Source organism: Lissotriton vulgaris, chromosome 8 (genome assembly GCF_964263255.1).
Source record: "Lissotriton vulgaris chromosome 8, aLisVul1.2, whole genome shotgun sequence".
Taxonomy (NCBI): domain Eukaryota; kingdom Metazoa; phylum Chordata; class Amphibia; order Caudata; family Salamandridae; genus Lissotriton; species Lissotriton vulgaris.
Genome location: NC_141696.1, coordinates 843,690,524 through 843,711,431, shown reverse-complemented (window position 1 = coordinate 843,711,431; position 20,908 = coordinate 843,690,524). Strand labels below are relative to the sequence as shown.

The 20,908-nt window shown below is 43.1% G+C and overlaps 1 protein-coding gene across 2 annotated transcripts in view; it reads right to left on the bottom strand.

Annotated features, from left to right (window-relative positions):
• The window catches only part of COL4A1 (collagen type IV alpha 1 chain), a 515,832-nt gene that overhangs the window by 207,125 nt on the left and 287,799 nt on the right, over positions 1-20,908 (bottom strand). For both annotated transcript variants that reach the window (XM_086934756.1, XM_086934755.1), the window contains exons 14-17: positions 7,939-7,983; positions 5,418-5,477; positions 4,647-4,691; positions 2,735-2,788 (exon numbers count right to left, since the gene is read on the bottom strand). In XM_086934756.1, the coding sequence (XP_086790882.1) occupies positions 2,735-2,788; positions 4,647-4,691; positions 5,418-5,477; positions 7,939-7,983 (204 nt within the window). The remainder of the gene's footprint in view (positions 1-2,734; positions 2,789-4,646; positions 4,692-5,417; positions 5,478-7,938; positions 7,984-20,908) is intronic.

The following is a 20,908-nucleotide window of genomic DNA, read 5'->3' as shown; positions in this document are numbered from 1 at the left end:
TTACGGCATAAAAATTCGCATTTTGCCATTAATGGCTGTATTTTAAGTACCTTAAGCTGTTGTTTGTAATTGAGAGCATCTATCTCATCATTCATAAAGGGCTCTGCTTTTGCACTCTATTTGTCCGAGGCCAGGTAACCTTTCCTGAGACTATCAGAAAATCATTTATGGAAAGGTCTGTATGGGTGGGGCTTGCAAGAAATAATAGATAACTACTTATATAATACTTTCAAAGAGAAGTGCTGAAGTGGAAAACATTCTTAAATGCTTTAGAGACTGTCTTAGAGCTAGAAGAGTAATTACTGAGGGTCAAAGTTTCTTAATTCTCTAGATTGATTTGCTTCAAAGTCTGTGAGTTGTTGAAATAGAAGAATGAGCGTAGCTTGGTCAGTAAGACTTGGGGGTATGAGCTTCAGATTTTCCAACAATCATGTGGCATATCATGTTAATCATTATATGGGAAGCAGCACATGAGGGGGGATTAAGGGCTAGAGGAAAAGGAAATGAGTGTGGATTGTGAGGGCATTTAAACAATTATTCTGTAAAACAACCATGTTTTAAGACCTTCAAAGCAGAGACAAGAGTGCCTGTGTGTTTTTGTCTAAGTGACTATTTAAAAATCCCTAGTGAAATCGAGCACACATTTTAACATACCCATTATTATTTATGAATGCATTTATTGGGGGGGTGGTGTAATATCCCAAACAACCCCCCTGAAGCTACACCCCTGAATAGAAGAGTTAGCTAGAGATACTTATTTGTTAAGTTAAATTTGAAAATGGATCGATAATGCTATGTCCAGGGAAGCGGATACGAAGCAAAAAAGAAGATTAAGGTTTTTGAGGATTAGATAAGGTAAATTTCCGGACTTTTAAGATGCATCACCTCCTGGATAAGTTGACACACCTCAAAAGAATTAAACGACTTAACAAACTCTTTTCCTGGAAGATCACTGACATTGTCAATGTAAGTATTAAAATCACCAAGGATGATAAATTGGGGCAGTCAAGGAAAGCTTACCCTGTGTAATCATAAAAGATGGAAAGTGAGTCAGCATCTGATTTAGCTGGGCATTGCCTGATAAGGATAAAAACATATGCCCTGAGGAAATGTTGCAAGAGCGTTGTAGTTCTTCTGCATTGTCATGGGAGGTGGAGGTAATGGTACACAGAAAGTTGTCGCTAGAAATTACTGCTATCCCTCTGTACTTCAGAGAAGCACAGTTAATGCCATATGAAATTGCCATCTCTAGGTATAGTGATGAAGCCTCCTTAAGGCAGGGTTTTGTCACCAAAAAAGATCCAAAGAGTTAGAGTGATAGAGTTCAACATCTTCCTCCTGAAGAAAAGGGAGAGAGCTAACATTAGGCAGAGCAGCCTGCCACATATTCAAATATTTGTTTATATTCTGAGGTTTTAGAACATTGTGTTGTAAAAACAGTTCTCATGAGCAGCTTTGGAAAGAAATGTCTGCCTCACAAGGATGATCTATTAAGGGATTTCAAGACTGTATCTTTGTGAAAGACAACTTCATCCACTTGTTCCTGGTGCAAAAGTGCTGCACCTTTGTCATTTATCGACTAAAGAGGGCATCTAGTGATGGCTTGCAGTACTGCTAGATATGAAAGCTTTGAACTAGTCTGAACTTCTTCCCTAACTTCAAACAGTACTTCATACTCCTTCATGAGATTATGCATTATATTATCTGAATACAGGCAAACACTGCACTTCATGTATAACACATAAAACATTATGTTTAATGTTACAGAGAAGTTTCTTTAAGATCATGCAGACTCCAACAGGCCTTCAAACAGACCTGTAAGGTATCATAGGAAGGCATGGCATGTTCTGTGAAGTATGAGTTGATAACAAGCTCTCTGGGTTTCCTTAAGAAGTTGCAACATATCACTCAAGCTGCACTTTTTTTCATGTGCATCAAGAAAAGGTGTTCTTTAATGTGCTAATGTATGCAAAACACATCTGATTCCTACCTACATTTGTGTGTGTTAACAAAGAAAAGCTGTACCTATTGGCTAGGCCAACGTATGTTTGTGCGGCTGTTCTATACAGTTACTTCTTACCTTTTCCAGCCTTCTTCCTCTACACTCTACCGTAGCCCACTATTTCATCAGCACTATTATCATGACACCTAATGTATCCACAACCCTGGGGATTAGTTAAACATCTCAATAAAAATATACAAAAATGAGTGAGAAAAGCAAAAGTGAGAAAAAATGTATTTCAAATTGTATCTAAATATAATTCACGTGCAGTGAGAGTGGATGGAGAAAAAGGTTTGCAAAGAAACAAATAGGTAGTTGGGTAGGTCCTTGTTATGCTAGACACATGGGCATGCAGTGAGTGGTGGATTTATAAACAAAGATAAAGCTTAAAAGGAGAGAATAAAATATTGAATGACTTCAAATTAATTTAATTAAATGTACCCTTATCTCAATAGACAGTAAGCCTTATAAAAATCTACAGGTCGAACTATGGATTTAGTGGTATTGATAAATCATCCAATTTCTATTTGAAAATTCAAACTTTCCTCCACTATAGTGACAGTACGCTGTAAGAATTCAGCTAATGGGTTCTCTTCTTAATTTATAATTTCCTTCAAAAGTAGGAATATTTTCTCACTTTTACATTCAAATACTTCACTTTAGTACTTGCATTAAATATCCACACATATTAGTTTTTTAAAGTTTACTACTCCCAAGAAATCAAATGCTTACCTTAGCGCCATTCGCGCCTGGTATTCCTGGAAATCCTGAATCCCCTGGAAAACCCTGGAATGGATCAAAGCAGATAAAAATGTGTAAGTTTGGACAAATTGAGACTCACGTTTTTGCTTCAGGATTGAGTACAAAAGTGTTCTGATGAGACCAGGTAGCTGTAAGAATAGTTCAGTTGTCCAGAAAGGACTATTATTATTTCATGGATGTCATATTTGAAAGTGGAAAGAAGGCATTGCTCAATTGCCTTATATTGATAGTCAGATAGGGATTGAGTGAAAAAATGAAAGCACAAGGCAGTCGTGCCTTGTGAATCTTGAATTGGTATAGGATGAAACTTAGTGCTGTGAACAAAGGTGTTTTACAAGATGAAATTAGAAGTTGTAGTGAAATGGTGCAATCTTTATATTTTCTCTTCATGAAAACTCAGTTAACTTGACTAGGTAAAGGACGCAGATAAACCCAAAACACCAGTGAGCCACTACATCATCATAGAACAGATGTTATATGTATGTTTAATTAAAACAATGTATATAGTCTAAGCAGCCTTATCTGCTTATTATTACTAGTATGGTGGAGTATTATTTTTTCCTTGGTGCGCCATTGTTTGTTTGCAAAATATGGCTCTCCCTGCCTGGAGCATTCTCCTCTATTTCGACTAAGCCAGAGCTGACAATATAGTCCCCTCCAGCTTAGGCTGGTGATTGTTGCAAGAAACAGGGCCATCTTTAGCGCTGGTGGCGTCTGGTGCAACAGTCCTTTTTGGTGCCCCCCAATATCACCTCCTCAGATTCACTGACTACCACCCAGCAAAGGTGCACCTCATCTCTACATAGTCCCTCTCTCAAATACATTTCATTTGTGTTAAAGCGCGGGTAACGGCTGTCTTTACTAATCCACTCAGCTATCCACATGAAATACAGATCTGTTCTTTGCAGCAGGCATATTAACCCTCTGCGCGACTTCATGGCAAGTCAAAACTGCCACTAGACAAAACTCTGATCTCTCTCTCTAGAAGGAACCCTAATTACAAGATTTATCATGATATTTTTATTGCTGCCTGAAAGCTGAACGCACGAGGAACTCTGCAGCAGGTGCTTTTAAATTGTACGTTATTGCTAAACACAGCACCCTCTCTGAGGTCAGTGCCCCACTCCAGGTAAGCGCCCAGTGCGGCTGCACCAGTTGCACCGTCCTAAAGCCGCCACTGGCATGAGAACAGCTGCTGTAGTACTCCCACTGTCCACCGTTTCAGCAGATGGGATGGGATGGCTTTAGAGTGCTCTAGAAGTGAATGAGAACAACAAAAACTGCAACATTCACATATCCAGATAGGCCTTGTAGGCGCAGTGCGTGTGCCCAGCTCCCGCTCTTACATTAACAGGTGACCTAAAATGGACCATTGTAGTACCACTGCCAACAGTTCTGTTATCTGACTGAGGATTGTGGCAATGATTGTGCCAGCCATCATGGCTAATTTGATTAAGATATGCCTCATGAATTTTAGCTATGAGTTCATTAGAGCGGGCTGTCACTGTGTTTATGTTGCAGTGGAGGAGCACTAGAAATTGATACATCAGCCCATTTAGCGCCAAGTTTGCAATGAACCGCTGTCAGTGTGACATGATTTTAGAGTTCCTTAGGTGTTGTGATTTGCAGTTTAAGCAGTAGCTAATGAAAATAATGTACTGTTAGTTAATCCACTCCTTTATTTGCCTTTCTCGAGTAGAATTCTGAAGGCTACATGGTATTACAGACAAGCTGTCATTTATCTCACCTAGGATTTAGTGGTTCTTTCTACACAAAATGAGGGAGCCATTATATATTTGCAGTCAAAGATGTAAACGCACATTCATTGTTTTAATATAAGACAACGATTAACAATATAAAAATGCGAATAGACGAAACCTACATCAAAGCCTTTTTCTCCTTGATCACCATCTTTTCCAGGTTTTCCCTGCAAGAGACAAGAATGTTCGAGAAAATTTGAGATGTAACTTCATTAATACCAACAACAAAATTATTAGTAATACATAACAATAGTACTAATTACAACGTCACTACAACGGCGACCATTAATGATAATAATAATGCTAATCAGAACAAAAACAATAATAATAATAATAATAATAATAATAATAACAATAATACAAATAAAAATAGTCGTGTTTGAACTTCTGCATGGCGTATCTCCTGTGTTCCATGAAAGCACCGAAGACTATACGTAGCACATACTAGCGGGGCATGCAATGCCGTGTCGGTGTTTTACTTGAGCTGTGTGCTCATTGGATGTGGGTAGGTTTCTATGCACCAATCACAATTCAAATTGCCTCATGTGCTTCTCTGCTATCCTGAGGATGTTAGGGGCCATATTATAAAAAGAGAGCATTACCCCCTTAACAAATGACACTCATTGCTATTTGTGGTGTAGGGGCAGTGCCAGTTCAGACTGCATTTGCATACATACTAAGCACACTCTGTGGGACAGGGCAGATTATCACTAGTTGTTATAGTGCAGCAAAGCAAACACTGCTGGTTTGTATACAGTACACATACTTTGTGCCAGTGGTAGAACAAAGAAGGGCCTGCGACCCCTACTGTTATAAAGGTGTTCGATAGAAGCATTTCACTGCCCTTCTTGAAACACGCGCCATAACCTGGTGCACTTGTGCATTATACTTACACGTGGTCCTGGTTTTCCAGCTTCACCCTTTTCTCCTCTGATGCTCTGTCCTCGTAGTCCCTTTTTAAAGACATAATTTCAATTAATATCATTTATAAAAGGATGTAGCGTTTAGTGTCTAGGATGTAGGGCCTAACCTAATAATCTATTAGGACAATATGAAAAGCTGCAAACATATTACTAAGTACAACGGTCCATGAAACCCCACTGATGTTGCAACAAGAGTTTAAGGACCTTATTTAGAGGTTGGTGGACAGGATAGTCCATCACGAACTGGCAGATGTCGTGTCCGCCATATTACAAGTGCATTATAGTCTATGGCATTTGGAATAGAGCAGATGGGATATCGTCACGCCTTGACGGACTATCCCATCTGCTGTACTCTAAATAAAGCCCTAAGTTGTATTCATTAATGCAGCATTTGTAATATATGGTGCAGTTCAAGAGCTCGACCATAAATTGTTGGCACTGAATCTTCCAAGAAATATATAACAATTAGCATGCTTTAAAGATTCACACTCATTGGAAGGTCTTTCCTTGTAAAACACAGTGGTGGTAATGCTGTATAATACTACAAATAATATTGCTGTTGTCTGCCAGGGATTGGCATTGTTGGGTGAACGACTGAGTGGGAGTAGGTTAGGAGTAGGGTGGCCACTTAACGCCAGGTCACTATGAACACTGTCTCCAGTCCCGAACTTTTCACCTAGAAATCATAGTTTTCAGATGTCTAATTTGTTCAATGGAAGCAAAGCAAGACTACAACACACAGGGATGCGTTAATTTATCATATGGCAGTCCAGGACTGGAAATAGTGCCCGCAGTGAGCAAGAGGAAGACTCTTATCCTAGTTAGTAAGGAAAAGAGCATTTAGAGGACAATGTTTTAGCATTAGGTATCATAGAAAAAGTGTATGGAGAGCTGTGCATTTTACCTGGTAAATGATCACTTTAGAAAAGATGAAAGGTGTGGCGATGACAACACTAGAGGACATAACAAAATCGTGGACTATTTTATCAAGCAGTGTGGAGTCACAACATCAGAGTTATAATATCAACCTTCACTTGTATCTACTCCACAATACTAACTACCACTGTATCATCAAAGTAAGCAGATTTGGTAAAGCTACTAGACTCTATGTATGCTTTATTGATTATATTATGGTAGTCAACATATCAGAGTTGATGTATGTGTAGGTCGGTATTATTAACCTCAATATTGAAATATACAACCTGTGATGGAAAGGTAAAAGGGATCAAAAAACCCAATGCTTTTGTCAAGGCACGTAAAGCTTTAGTTAAGAAACTAATAGTGCATGCGTGGAGATGTAGTATAATAAATCCTTTAAAGGGATTACGTGGGCCAGGTGCTCATGGGTGATCCAATGACAGCGGGTTAGAAGGTGGGAAGAGATCAGAAAAGAAAGCAGAGAACGCAAGATGTTTGTTATTCATCTGAATCCACAATGGTGAATTTGAATACATTTTAAAGGGTCATGGTGGGATGTAGAGAACAGGCACAGGTTATTGTATGAAGATTTTCATTATTGTGACATTAAAATAAGGAAGCGAGTGAGTTGTCTTTTTTGTGTGAAGAGGTCAAAAAGGATAGAAACAAGGCTCTGGATGAGGCTGGCAAAAAAGTAAGTGGTGACAAATATAGTGGGAATATTTGTAACACAGGACACCATGGTGCTGCTGCTAGTAGATTCTGAGACTGAAGAAATATGGTGCCAATAAAAAGTAAGCTTTGCCCTTCTGATGAGCATTCAGCAGTGGTTCCTCAATTATGGCTGTGGATCGTCGCCCCGCCTGCTGAGAGTGCAGCACGCACACACATTGATAAAATGGTAATAAATGCCATTTTATTAATGTGTCCAAAGCTCGGACTGTTACAGCGCAATGGAAGGGGTGGGGGTCCTCTGTGCGATTGCACTAGTAATGCAGCCACCTGCCAGCGCACAGGTCAGATTGGCTGGGCCTACAGCAGACCAATCTGATCTGCGTACTTCAGAGCCTGCAATCCCAAAGCTGAGAAACAGCCGAGGGATTGCAGCCGCAGGCCCCCAGCCTTAAAATGAGTGCTGGGTTAGCCTGCTCCAGCATTGGTTGGTTTTGCATTGTCTTAGGGCGGAAGTTCTTCCCTTCCCTTTCCTCCAAGCAAGCCCAGGAGAGCGCCTGGAGGAAGGCATGGGAGACCGCATCCAGAGCCTACCAGGACAAGGAAAGAAGCGTCGGGCGGCAGGTAAGTTCTTTGTAAATTGTCTTATTGTTTATGTGTATTGTCTATTTTCCTCCCCGTACCCCCACCACCTCCCACCCGCCACTCCGCCCCCACACCAGCCGATACTGTGAGCATTGTTTGAGGAAAAATATGTGACCCTGGTAAAAGTTGTTTCTTTGTCTATAGCGGGAGGCTGAAGACGGAAGGAGATACATAAGGCATACATTGTTCTAAAAACTTAAGAAGTTAAGCAACTGAAAAAATCTCTTCGAATCAAATGTTTTTAGTTTGTACTCACCGGAGACCCCTTATCACCTTTCTCACCGGGCGCGCCTTTGCCACCCTAAAACAATGAAAACAAATTCAAAATACACAAAAAATAGCATTCCAAAAGAGTAATGTGGGTTCATTGTCATGCCGGACATTATAATAAAATCAGGTGATCCCTACGCTTTCGAGAAAAGGAAATAGGATATTATGTCTCATATTCTGTAAACTGCTTGTAACCTTTAAGATAACGGTAAAAAAATCCTACAAACATTGAAAAAGTATTGTAACACAGGAGCACTCTATGTGAATCTGAGTTTGGGAAGTAAGCAGATTTTTGAAACTTAGCGAAAGGAAAATAAGGGCCTGAATTTGGGTTTGGCAGAACGAGTCTCCTCCCTCTGGGTGGCAGCGGGCATTGTACACTGCCAACCAAACTCAAAATCTGGCCCTAATTCTTCATCTAGAGCGTTTCACTACCTAAAAGGCAATGCTGTATCTGTAAGGAGAACTACAATCTGGAACTCACAACTTGCTTATGAACTCTTTTGTTTCCAAACTTGCGATGTGCATAATGTAAGATGGTAAAATCATTTACCCTTTAAAAATGATAACATTTATTTACAGTTGTCATATTGCTTCCCCATAAGACATTAACCTGCACCTTGAATGTATCAATTTCACAGACTCCTTCCTCAACATAGCTAACAAACCCTTTTTAAAAGATGTCCTTGCCTTATACAGTAAGAATGAGACAATGTAACATGTTTCCTCTACTGCCCTTTCCAACACATTTTTGGTATTTCTGAACATTCTATGAGAGGCCATCTTTAAACAAGCAAGGACTAAGTCAAAAGGTCTTGTGTCTGAAAGGCTGAGCTATTGTTTTTTTTATTTTTTTTATTATTTATTTATTTATTGTGTTTTATATAGCGCTGGCTAGACCCGTAGGTATCAGAGCGCTTTACATGAGGATCAGTGACTTACAGGTTACAAGTTACATTTGTTACAAAGCATAATCAAACATAGGATTAAAAAGCAGTGTTAAGGTAAATTCGTCAGAGGAGGGGGAGGAAGGAGACAAAACAGGGAGACGGGGAGAAACTGTGTCCAATGTCCGGCTGGGTAGGTGACCACCAAGGGGAAGAACCAGGGCCAATCTCCTCTATAGCTGTCTGGCACCTCCACCTGGTGTTGGCCAGGTCTCAGCAGAAAGGTCAGCCATTCCACATACCCTACTACGCACACACTTCATGTGAGTGAAAAAGGTCTAAAAAGGAGAGGGCACTCTATCCACACACCCTACTACACACACCAGTAATTTGAGAGAGGTTTGAAAGGATAGGGCAGTCCTTCCTCACATCCTAGTACACACATCTGTCATCTGAGAGAGAGGTCTAAAAGGAGAGGCCAGTCCATCGCTGCACGCTACTATGCACAACCACATTACAGAAAGAGGTCTCATCAGACCGAGGTGGGAAAGAAGAGCCCAGTCCCTCCCCACACTCTACTACGTACACCCATCATGAGAGAGACAGGTCGCAACTGAGAGGTCAGTCGCTCCACACACCCTACTATGTACACCCGTCATCTAATACTGATCTGAAAGGAGAGGCCAGGCCCTCCCAAAACAATACCATGCACATCCATCAACTGAAGGAAGTCTGAAAGGAGAGCACAGTCCCTTCCCCACATCCTACTAAGCACAACTATCATTATAGAGAGAGGTCTCCGCACCCTACTACAGACACCCATCACCTGAGGGATTAATGGCATCACAAAAAAGATTGCTGGTGACCTGTCTAGGTATAAGAGTTACATATTCAATAGAAATTGTGTATTTGCTCAATTATTGTATCTGTTTAATACACACATTTTGCAAACTTTGAACCATATCCTGTTTTGTTATAATAAAAAAAATGTTTTACTAAAATAATATCAGAACACAACATATATTATAAAGTCATTCTACCATACACACACTCACAAACATAATTTACTTTTTTTAATTAGCGATCTTGAAATAGATTTTCTAATAAAGAAAGTGCATTCCAGGATGGCCGCCAATACACATGTAATAGTGCTTTTTGATGTGATAGATAACAATGTCATTCAATCATGAGCTTTGACCTGACACAAAGCCTACTGAAAGTATATTATCCCCTTAAGTGCTGCCGTCAGCCAACGGTCGTCGCAAGCACCACCTTGCCAGTGCTGCGCACGACCGTTGGCCGATGGGCCAGCATTCGTTCTTCGAACGTTCAGCACTGGGCGCTGAACGTTTGACGCTCCTATGAGGTTAAATATTGGAAAGAATAGGTTTGATGCAATTTTATATGAGTAGATGTGAATTACTCCAAGCTCGGATCTTTCTGGGAGGCGATACTTTGGAGTGAAAAGAATCTGTTATGTTTCATTTGTCTATTTCATCCACCTGCTATATCTAGAGATAAGGGGCCTTATTTAAAGTTTGGCAGAAAGAGTGCCTCGTTGCAAACAACACAGGGTACTCTATCCGCCAAACCCTCAGTCTGGCTGCCTCAAGTCGAGCAGATGGTAAGTATTCTGTCTATGGAATTTCCATTGGCTCTGTCAACGGAATACTTTCTCTACCAGCCTGACCATGTAGGGGAGGTCAGAGGAAGGACTTTACACTGTGCACCCTATTTAGCGTGAATGGTGGAAGTCTTTTATTATCGTCCATCACTGCCAGGAAAAACCTTGTGATAAGGGGCAGGAAAAACCAATCATGACCTGACACTCTGTAAGAAAACTCCCAAGGTGTAGCGGTCATTATTATATATATTGTTTAAAACATACTCCAGGTTTGGGACTTTAGTTCCAAAACCAAGCAACTTTTAAAAACTTTGATTGGCTGACGGCACCATTTATCAAACCTTTCCAACACTGTCAGAAACAGCCATGACAGCAGTTTCTGTCAATGTAGAGAGTTGTCCACAGGGCCAGTGGATAACTTTAAATTTGATGGGCGGAGGTCCCTCAGGATGACAGAGGTCATACCCTCCGCCATCCCAACAGAATAAACTCTTTCCGTCAAACTATAAATTAGTCTTTAGGGCTGATTGTGTCTATTCTGGGTCCATGTCCAGGTTTCGCTTTAAGCATCTCTCAGTTAATATTACTGGAGTTCTCAGAGTATTCATAAAATTCCTACCTTTACTGGTGCCTCTGTTACATGAGAAAGGAATATTATTTTTCTACCCCTATTCGTTAGATACTTCATTTATTTCTTTACATAATTCATCAGTGGTGGTCCAGAAAACGGAGGTAATTTTAGAGCTCTGCTCCTCAAAACGTACTGGAGACATGGTATTGATCTCCGCATAATGCAGTATTCCTTTGGGTAACCCTGGGTTGTTTGTTTTCGGATTATGTGTTCACCTTTTGTTTACAACTACAGGAAGACCCATCAAAATCCGATCAAAGAGACCCATCATGGCTGGATGATTCTTTGTGGTCGTGGTTCCCAGATTATATCTCTGAATTGTGATTAAACAGTGGTTCTGTGATATCTTATATTTCTGTCAGAAGGCTTTCCCAATCAGAATGGATGATTTAGGATCTGAAAGAAGTGAATATTTAAAAAAACTGCAATGTAAATAGTGAATTGTCTTTGCTGCTTATCGGGATGCTAGTAAGTAGCAGAGACTATGCACTTTTTGGAGAAAATAGGGGCATATTAGCAAGAACCTCGTTAAAATGATCGCCTTTTCAGCGGCAGGAAACTGTTGCTCAAACAACGATAATGGGCTTGCTAATATGCGTTATAGAATTCCAATAGAAGCCCAGGTTAGATGTCCTGCACATCTAACCTGGGCTTCTATTGGAATTCTACAATGCATGTTAGCAAGCCCAATATCGCTGTTTGAGCGGCAGTTTCCTGCTGCTAAAACGGCGATAATTTTAACGAGGTTCTTGCTAATATGCCCCATAGTTCCTTGAACAAAAAGTTTGTATCGATAATTATTGATATTGAGTAGACTTATGAACTGTGAGTGAAGAGCGCAGCATATTCATAAGAACAGTGGCGCTACTACTAAGAGTCCTGGAGGTGAAGTGGCACCAGGGCCCATGGGGTGTGAGGGATCACTGAGAACCCATTTAGTTCTGTCTTTTACTATAAAACTGGAAGGGATAGGGTTGTTTGGGGAATTTACCACAATTGCATCATGGCCCATTACAGCATTAGTATGCTGCTGTCCCAGAACCTCCCGATCCCCTGTGGCATTCCTCCAGGGTTCCATCTTGTCCCCTATCATCTTCAACCTTTACAGGGCACTCCCAGGGAGTGGTTGGACTGAGACCATCATCAAAAGTCCCCAATATATTAATGACACACATATTTTTTACTTCCTACCATGATTTCAATATGTCTATATACTTACACGAGGAGCTGTTGGGAATGTTAGTACTTTTAATTACAATAGCCATGAATAACCTTTTCCTTTTAATTGCCCTGTCTTTCCCTTCTATCATGTGCATATCATCGCTCTGTCTCTGAAAACAACCTACACTGTTACGTGCATGTTTGCCTTAGTCTCTATTACTCTATTTCTCCAACCTGCACACAAAGCATTTATAAGCTCACAGCCTCTCCTCCTCTGAAAGTCAGACACCTGCACCCTCAAAATACCTAACTTCTCCTGCCTTATTTATTAATCCCACCAACTATGTGCATGTGTCACATGCCCCCACTAATGATCACAAATAACTCCTATTAATTTAAATCATCACAATGAAACTGAAGTGAATTACTGGAAAGGTTTCTCTGGGCACCCAAGACTAATCCCAGTAGCAAAAAATAACCAAGAATACTAGACTAACAACTAACCTTGGTTCCAGATGACAGTGCTGCCCCGCGTACATCGCTCCAATAATGCATCATGGGTAGTAAGCGTTATATAAATGCAATTACAATTACATGCAATTACAATGACTCAGGCTCCAACACCACACATTTCATACCCCTGGTATGACGGCAAGTGTTATACCTTTAAGATCTCTTAAATGGAGAAAAGAAGAAAAGCAAGGAGACTGTGCATATAGTCAATAGTGGAGTATAAAGGGCTTACAAATGACACAAAACATAATTAGTTGAGACACAGTAGGGGGGATGAACAACAAAAAGGACTATTCCAATAAAATCCTGGGATGTCAAAACAAGCGAATATTGAGTTACTTACCAAATAGTGAGTTCAATATGCTAGTCAGTCATAGAAGTTGGGATAGGTAGCTTTCCAAATAAGATTCCAATCGACAGTCTATAAATCAGTACCTCAGTTTTGGGGAATTACACTATGGCTCTACCCTGCAAAAGGCAAATGTTCCTGCATCTTGGTTGAGGACAGAGATTGCTCCAAATTAAGAAAGAAAAATGCTGGAATAACCCTGATAACTACTGTTCAATAATTCTCATCAATAGTACTTAACAGTCTTTGGAAAATTACTTCTTATTAGACTGGAAAATGGATGATGGCACACAACAAGATTTCACACTGTCAAGCAGGATCTTTAAAGAAAGTCAATACAGTAGATCAGTTGCTCAGACTTCTCTGGATGGGGACCAATATATTGTCGTGAAAACAAATCCCTGCATGTGACCTTCATTGGTTTAAAAAATACCTTTTACATTATATCTAACTATCTAATGTGGGAGTTCTGCCAGTAAAAGTGATTTTCACAGGGGCTCCACAATTAAATAATTTGGTTCCTTTCTAATAAATTTGTAAACATTAGATGGGACCAAAATGGTGAGCCCACGACATTAATTTCAGTGAATTCTGGTGCTAGACAGGGGTGTGTGCTGGCCCAGTACTGTTAATTATATATATTAAAAGTGTCACGTTGTACATCGGGAATTGTGTTAATCACTCCATTGTGATAGCTGGGTCAATTATCGAGACCCTTTTAATTGCTGATGACTCACTCCTGGTATCTTGTATCCCACTGGACATGCAGAAGCTAAATGACAAATCTGCAGGGTTCTGCTGTATATGTGGCATGACAATGACTATCCGAAAATCCAAGATTTGGTGCAAAAACTTCACACAGCATTTAGAAGCAAACTGTATCTTGAGAATCTGAAACAGACTATTTTGCATTAGTTGGGTTCTGAAACAACTCTCCAAATGTAAACTTTTTCTGCTGCAATGGGCAGAGGCAACTACCTGATTTTCAAGGGAGCGAATGGGACGAACTATTCCTTCAGTTATGGAGGTACATAGGTCCAAACCTTATGTAACTTCCTGGAAAGAGGACTATGACAGTCTATGACTCAGAACTGTGGGGAATTATAATTGTGCTCACACAGAAAAAGACAGAAAATTGATTTGTGAAGGACTATTGTGCTGCCTTCTAGCACTGAGTACACCCCTTGAGATCTGGTCTTTAGAGAGACATAGAATCTATCACCCAGTTGAGACCATTCCTTTTCCCGATAAGATTATGGGGTACAGAGAAGTTGAGGCCATACCAAGTGGTCTTACAAGATGTTCTTCAGATGAAGGGCAGAGGAAACATTGGATGGTTCATCTGCATCCATGATTTTTTTTGCTTGACTAGGCATTGCTCATGTTCGGTCATCATAAGAATTGATAAATAGTTGTTTTTTACAAGAGGTTAAGCAGGGCTTTTAGAATCTGGTCTGATATCAAGCACTTTAGTTTTGCCAGTGTGGGAACATTAACAGAGGTGAAGGGGCCGAGCTTGCCTGTGCCGAAGATGGCTGCCTAAGACGAGAGCTCTGTCGCGCCATCAATTAATCCTTCAAGTATCCTGCATCAGGGCGATCTATGCAGACAGACTCTACTCACTACTGGAGCTGCTAAGTGCCCTCCATGCTCGGATAGACATTGCAAATGACCAAATCGCCTACAACTGCCGGGGAACAAGAGAGAAGGCAGCGTTCTAGAATGGCGTCACGGGGCCAAAAGTGAAACTGAGCACTACGCCCTGCCTGGAACTGGAAGAGCTGTGTGGACGTGCGGCATCTTGGTAGAAGAGATATGCTGGGAGACTCCTACGGAGCCTGCGGCTGCAACCGCGAAGCGGCATCACTAGCGAGACAGCTGGGCGGGAGCGGACCTCAGCCTGCCCAGTTCCCTGGATCGTAATATGCAAGGGGTGCCCCTGTGAGTACAGAACTTCCCAGTAGAGAAGCAGATTCTGTCATTAAGACGGCGCAGCTCCAGCACTGAGGGGCTGGGCTTGAGGGGCTGGGGACACAACAACTGAGTCGAGGGCACAGCACTTTGTGGGCAAGAGATCCTACAGAGCGCATTGTGCCTGATTTTCTGCCTGGCGTCTCAGGAAGGTGAAAAGCAGCTGCTGCGGAGCAGGGTTGCAGCGATCCACGGTGCATAGCTCCAGAGAGTGATACGAGGCGCACTGCATGTCTTACACAATCCACGCAACAGCAATTAATTTTCGTGAGCTTATGGAGCATACCCAGGCGTAATCACATGAGAGTACTTGCGCTTTGAGGTTGAGAGTCCACGCGGTCTGGATGCTGTGAAGTTGGTGCACAGGAGACTTGCACTGCAAGCGGCTGAGAGCGAGATAGCGTCACTGCCAGTCAGGGCACACATGATAAATGATACCTGGCATTGGACGCGGTCAGAGAAGAAGCAATATACACTGAGTGTGCTGCAGCAGGGGATAGTCGCTGGGACTCTGTGCCTGCCTAGCCATAGAGCACACATTTGTACAATTATAGGGCCGCAACTGCTGGGGAGCTTGCCATATAGACTCTGTAGAAAACCTGGAGCCTGTTCTGTGTTCCTGTCGAAGCGTCAGGCTGAGAAAGTAGAGACACCCACAAGGGTCTGATAGCTGCTCTCCACATAGCGGATTTGACCAGCAGCTGTTGTTGATAGCGCAGCCAAGATGGGTAAGGTGGATAAAGCACAGCCAAAACTAACCTTTGAACAGCGAAAACCCAGGACGAGAGAGAGCATGCCAGAGGGGGGGCCTGGCACACAGGAGAAGCCAACTGAGCAGGTGGAAGGAGATATCCATGTAATGCTTGTTGCCAAGGAGAAAAGCCTGCAGGACAGCTTGTCATCTATTGATACCAAATTGGATTCTCTATCCTACCATATGGATAGAAAGTCTGAATGAATGGAAAAGCAAGTTGAAAGGCTAAACATGGCCGAGCACAGAGTTACTGAGGTAGAGAAGGCGCAGACAGAAATGGATGCGGAACATAAGCAGATGGGGAAGGCGTTGCAAACTTTTCAAGATCAAGAAGCGCGGTTCCAAAGAAGCAACATACGAATTATGGGCCTTCCAGAGTCCACCCAGATTGGGAACATGGAGCTCTTTGTTGAAAAACTACTGGTCACCTTGCTGGGAAGCGAAACGTTTTCTGCAATGTTTGTGGTAGAGAGAGTGCACCACTTGCTGGGCTCCAGGACTGCTCCTGGGGCTCCCCCGAGGCGTATCATTGCTAAGTTGTTGAACTACAGAGTAAGGGATGCACCACTGAGGGCGGCACAAGAGAAACAGACACTGCATTACGAGGCCTCAGCTATTTCACTCTACCAGGACTTTACAATCCGTGTGCAGGAAGGTCGCCGGCAGTTTACACCGCTCAAGCGTTAGCTTTGGGAACTAAAATTAGACTATGCCATGTTGTACCCGGTGAGACTGCGTGTTAACAGATAGGGCAGATCCAGGATTTTTACAGACCCTTAATCTCTGCAGAAAGCCCTGACAGAGTGGTCAAAAGAGCAGCAGCACAGTACACAGTGGATTGGCCTAGAGGTGGCGACCGGAGGCAGCCTTGATGACCAGGACTAACATCTGAGACAGACACGCTGACAGCTAAGATGGGGGCATGGGGGGCAATGAGGGTTGCTTGTACTTCACTGGAATTGCAGTGGTATGGACAGTGGGTATGGGGCAAGAACTATAGACCTGCTTATAATTTCTGTAGTGACTTATAAGTTTAGACAGATTGCATGGAGCACGCTGGTGGAGGCACCACTATAATTGGGTGTTTTGGATATGACGGGTAAAGTTATTACAACACCTGATGCTCCAGATGTGCCTGATGATGGGCGGTAATAGGCGTATAACCTAATAAGGTTAAGTAACTAAACAGGGCTGGCAGCATCGGCCCACGAGTGAACACCACATTCTGAGACAGGCCAAATTCGTGGACTGATTGTTATCATCAGATGTGAATTCAGATATGATTGTTGGGAATTGTTTGGGGACATTCCGCCGCAGCAGAGTTGGGGTATGCTTGGCGTGGGTGGGGGGAGGGGGACACAGAGACTAACGAGAAATGAAGTTCTTGACAGCGCAGTTCTTTGGCACGACATTCACAGCTTTTATTACAACTACATGACACTACATGGGTGGCAAACAATTACACAACCATCATAATGGCAGCTAGTGGTACACCTGATGCGGCCACTAATAGCAAGCTTAGGGCCCTTACATGGAATGTGAGAGGCCTTAATGACTATAGGAAAGTAAGGAAAGTCATGGCTTATTTGTCGAGGCACAACATAGACATAGCTTTGCTACAGGAATCACATTTGTCATTGACCAGCAGCATGCTTCATAGCAGGAGACTGCTGGGAAACATACACGCAGCAGGCTTCACATCGCATGCACGCAGGGTGGTTACATGGGTGAACTCGAAATCTAATATAAAACTGTCGCCGCTTGTCACAGACCAGGAGGGCAGGTTTGCGATTTCAAGAAGTAAGGGGAAACGTGCGGACCTGATACTGGCCAATTATATGGCCCTAACTATGCAACTGCTAGACAGGATGCAGGAATACGGGGGGAATCAACTCTGGGGGGGGGGGCGACTTTAACTGCGCGTTGAACCCACGACAAGACAGGTCGGTTGGTTTGGAATGCTGCACTACTGTGACGGCGCGCACTATTGGGCATGCAATGACACAGTTACATCTGTGCGATGTCTGGCAACAGCGCTGCACAAACAAGGGGGTTTCAAACACTACTCTGCATTTCATGACCTACATACTGGGATAGATTATTGGCTGGTGGCTAGGAAGATTTACGATCAAGTTTGTGAATGTTCAGTGCTCCCCGTACTCTCTCCGACCATTCTCCAGTTTTGCTGGTGTTAGACACCCACAAAAATATATCCCCCCCTTTCACCTAGTGATTCCCACCATACTCACTATTAGACACGGTTTTTAAATCAGAGATGCTGACGCTATAGACACACGTCCCAAAATATACGCTGACTCTTCCATATCCAAGATCAAGTGGGTGACGCATTCCCCATAGCAGCCTGCCTTATCCTAGACCTCAAGAAGGCCTTTGACACCCTCACATGGCAATACCTGTTCTCGGTCCTACAACGAGCAGGATTCGGTCCCACCCTCTTGGTATACACACAACTCCTATACACCAAGCTCACCTCACGTATTCGCATAGGCCGATACATATCGCCAGAATTTGTGGTATAGAGAGGCATGAGGCAGGGCTGCTCACTTTCGCCTCTACTCTTCGCCCTCGCTGTAGAACCCCTAGCTATACTGCTGCGACGGGTGGGGGAACACTGGGGCATTCCCATAGCGGATACCATATATAGTGTCTCCATGTATGCTGACGACCTTCTCCTATACATTTGACACATTACTGAGGACCTAACACCCATTTGGGTAACACTGACGGAAGTTGCAGAAGCCTCTGGGCTCAGAGTAAACTGGGACAAATCCACGGTTTACCCACTACACCCGAACCTCCCCCCTCGTGATGTCTGGCTGGGTGACCAGAAAGTGACCTGGAGTGCGGGGGCTCCCAGATAACTCAGGGTCCGTCTCTACCACTCCCTGGCCGACATATTTGAAGGCAGCCACCCCAGAGCACTGGCCAGAATCAGATCTGCAGTCAGGTTCTGGAAGAACCTCCCGCTAGCCCCGATCGGCCGTGTGGCTATAGCTAAAATGATAATAGTCCAGCGGTACTGTATCACTTCACGAATCTGCCGGTAATCCCACCCAGAGCATTCTTCTGGGACTTAGACTAGCTCCTCAGTTCACTCATATGGGGAACAGGCAGATGTAGGATAGCATTAACAAAGTTACAACTGCCCACTACACAGGGAAGACTGGGCGCACCGTCATTTGAGTCCTACTTCCTGGCAGCCCAATTACAGTGGCTGTGCTACTGGACGGCGAGCAAACGCATAGGTGAAACATGCACAGTCACCGGCTAGGTACCCATCCCTGAACTCCACCGCCTGCTACTGCCAGGCACTAAACCGAGGCACACATACCCATTACAAGTAGTCGTGGCATGCAAATGCATGCAAAGGATACACTGTATGTCGACAGGGAAGCCTCCATACTTCCCTCTGCTGCCAATAGTCGGCTGGCCCAAACATGAGAAATATTACACAACTAGCATGCTACACACATGGACGGACTGCGGCCTAACCGAAATAGAGTCTGTATTTGAAGACGGACAGCTTAGACAGTTCCACCAGCTTATGGATGACTATGATCTCCCCCTGGCCAGTTTCTACTTCACCGCCAAATCCTATTGATTGTACCACAACCTATCAACGGGAGAGCCTGCTATTCACCTGGTCAACCACACGATCATACACATGGGGACGGGGTGACATCTGACCACATGGCTCTATAAATCCATCCGGGAGCTTACAAACAGACCCCTGGAGGCCCTGCGGGTCACTTGGGAGGAAGAACTAGGGTGCCAACTACACAAGAAAGAATGGGAGATGGCCCTCGAATACCCAAAGAAGGTGTCTAGAAGGTGTCTAGAAATGCACGTTTTAAAAATATACAATTCTATATGCTACAAAGGGCGTATCAAACGCCAGCACATCTCCAAAGATTTTACCCGGATACCCAGTTCCTCTGTCCCAGATGTCGATCACAGGAAGCAGACTTTCACCACATGTTCTGGACCTGCTCCACACTACAGCCATATTGGCACAATGTTCACAAGACACTTACAGATCTCACAGGGCTCACATATCTGAACACCTGGGAAGCCTTGCATTAGGTATCTTCCCGAAACAGAAGCAACACAAAGACTCAATGCGCTTTGTCTCCCTCACAATTTTGTTGGCTAAAAGGAGTATAGCCATGCATTGGCAATCCCCAACGGGTCCCCCGATCACAGCATGGGTGGGAGCAGTACACAAATGGGCAACGGCGGAGGAGGACACACTAAGGGAGGAGCAGGTGAAGGGGATACGTAAAAGCCAAATTTCTATGGAGTGGACCCTATTCCTGCACCAATTCAAACAGCCACCAACCCTCGATGACTCAGTTGTCTCCCCACACACCCCGGTGGACCCACAGTCACAAGACCCGACCGTAAGCACACACACTGGTTCTCCTCTTGCAACATACATGTAACGTTCCTCGATATTATTATTACCACGCACCGCACAAGACTCGCAGACAAGACGTCAGTGCTGGACCAACCCCCCCCCCCCCCCGCCCCCCCAGCAGCACAAAGACATATCAACCAGCGAGATGCATACCGCCCTGACACCCCGTCTGATATATGTACCCTGGATCCCTGGAACGTACCCCTAGTTTCGTATCACAGTTCTATATAGGAATTGTTTAAAGTAGGACCTTAATAAAGACAGGGCTCATGTCCAGTTTATGTGAGGATAGTAATGTACAACGATGTAAAATGCAAGAAATGCAGTCCAATCAAATGTATCCTAACACAATCTGTCTTTGTAAAAATAAAAATGCCAATAAAATTATGTCCAAAAAAAAGTAGTCTTGTCAGTGAGCATACCGGTTGTAATAGGCAGGCCCCAGAATTAGCAAAATCAAAGATATCAAAGATATCTATTTAGTTGACATGGCCTCTGTCGCATGATCTTAAACAGGAAAATTGTATTTATTTTCTCTGTAAAAGCGAAAAGGCCATTTGTGACTTATAAATGTGGATCAATACGATCTTACTCATCTAGAGTAAATGCAAGATTTTGATATGAATAA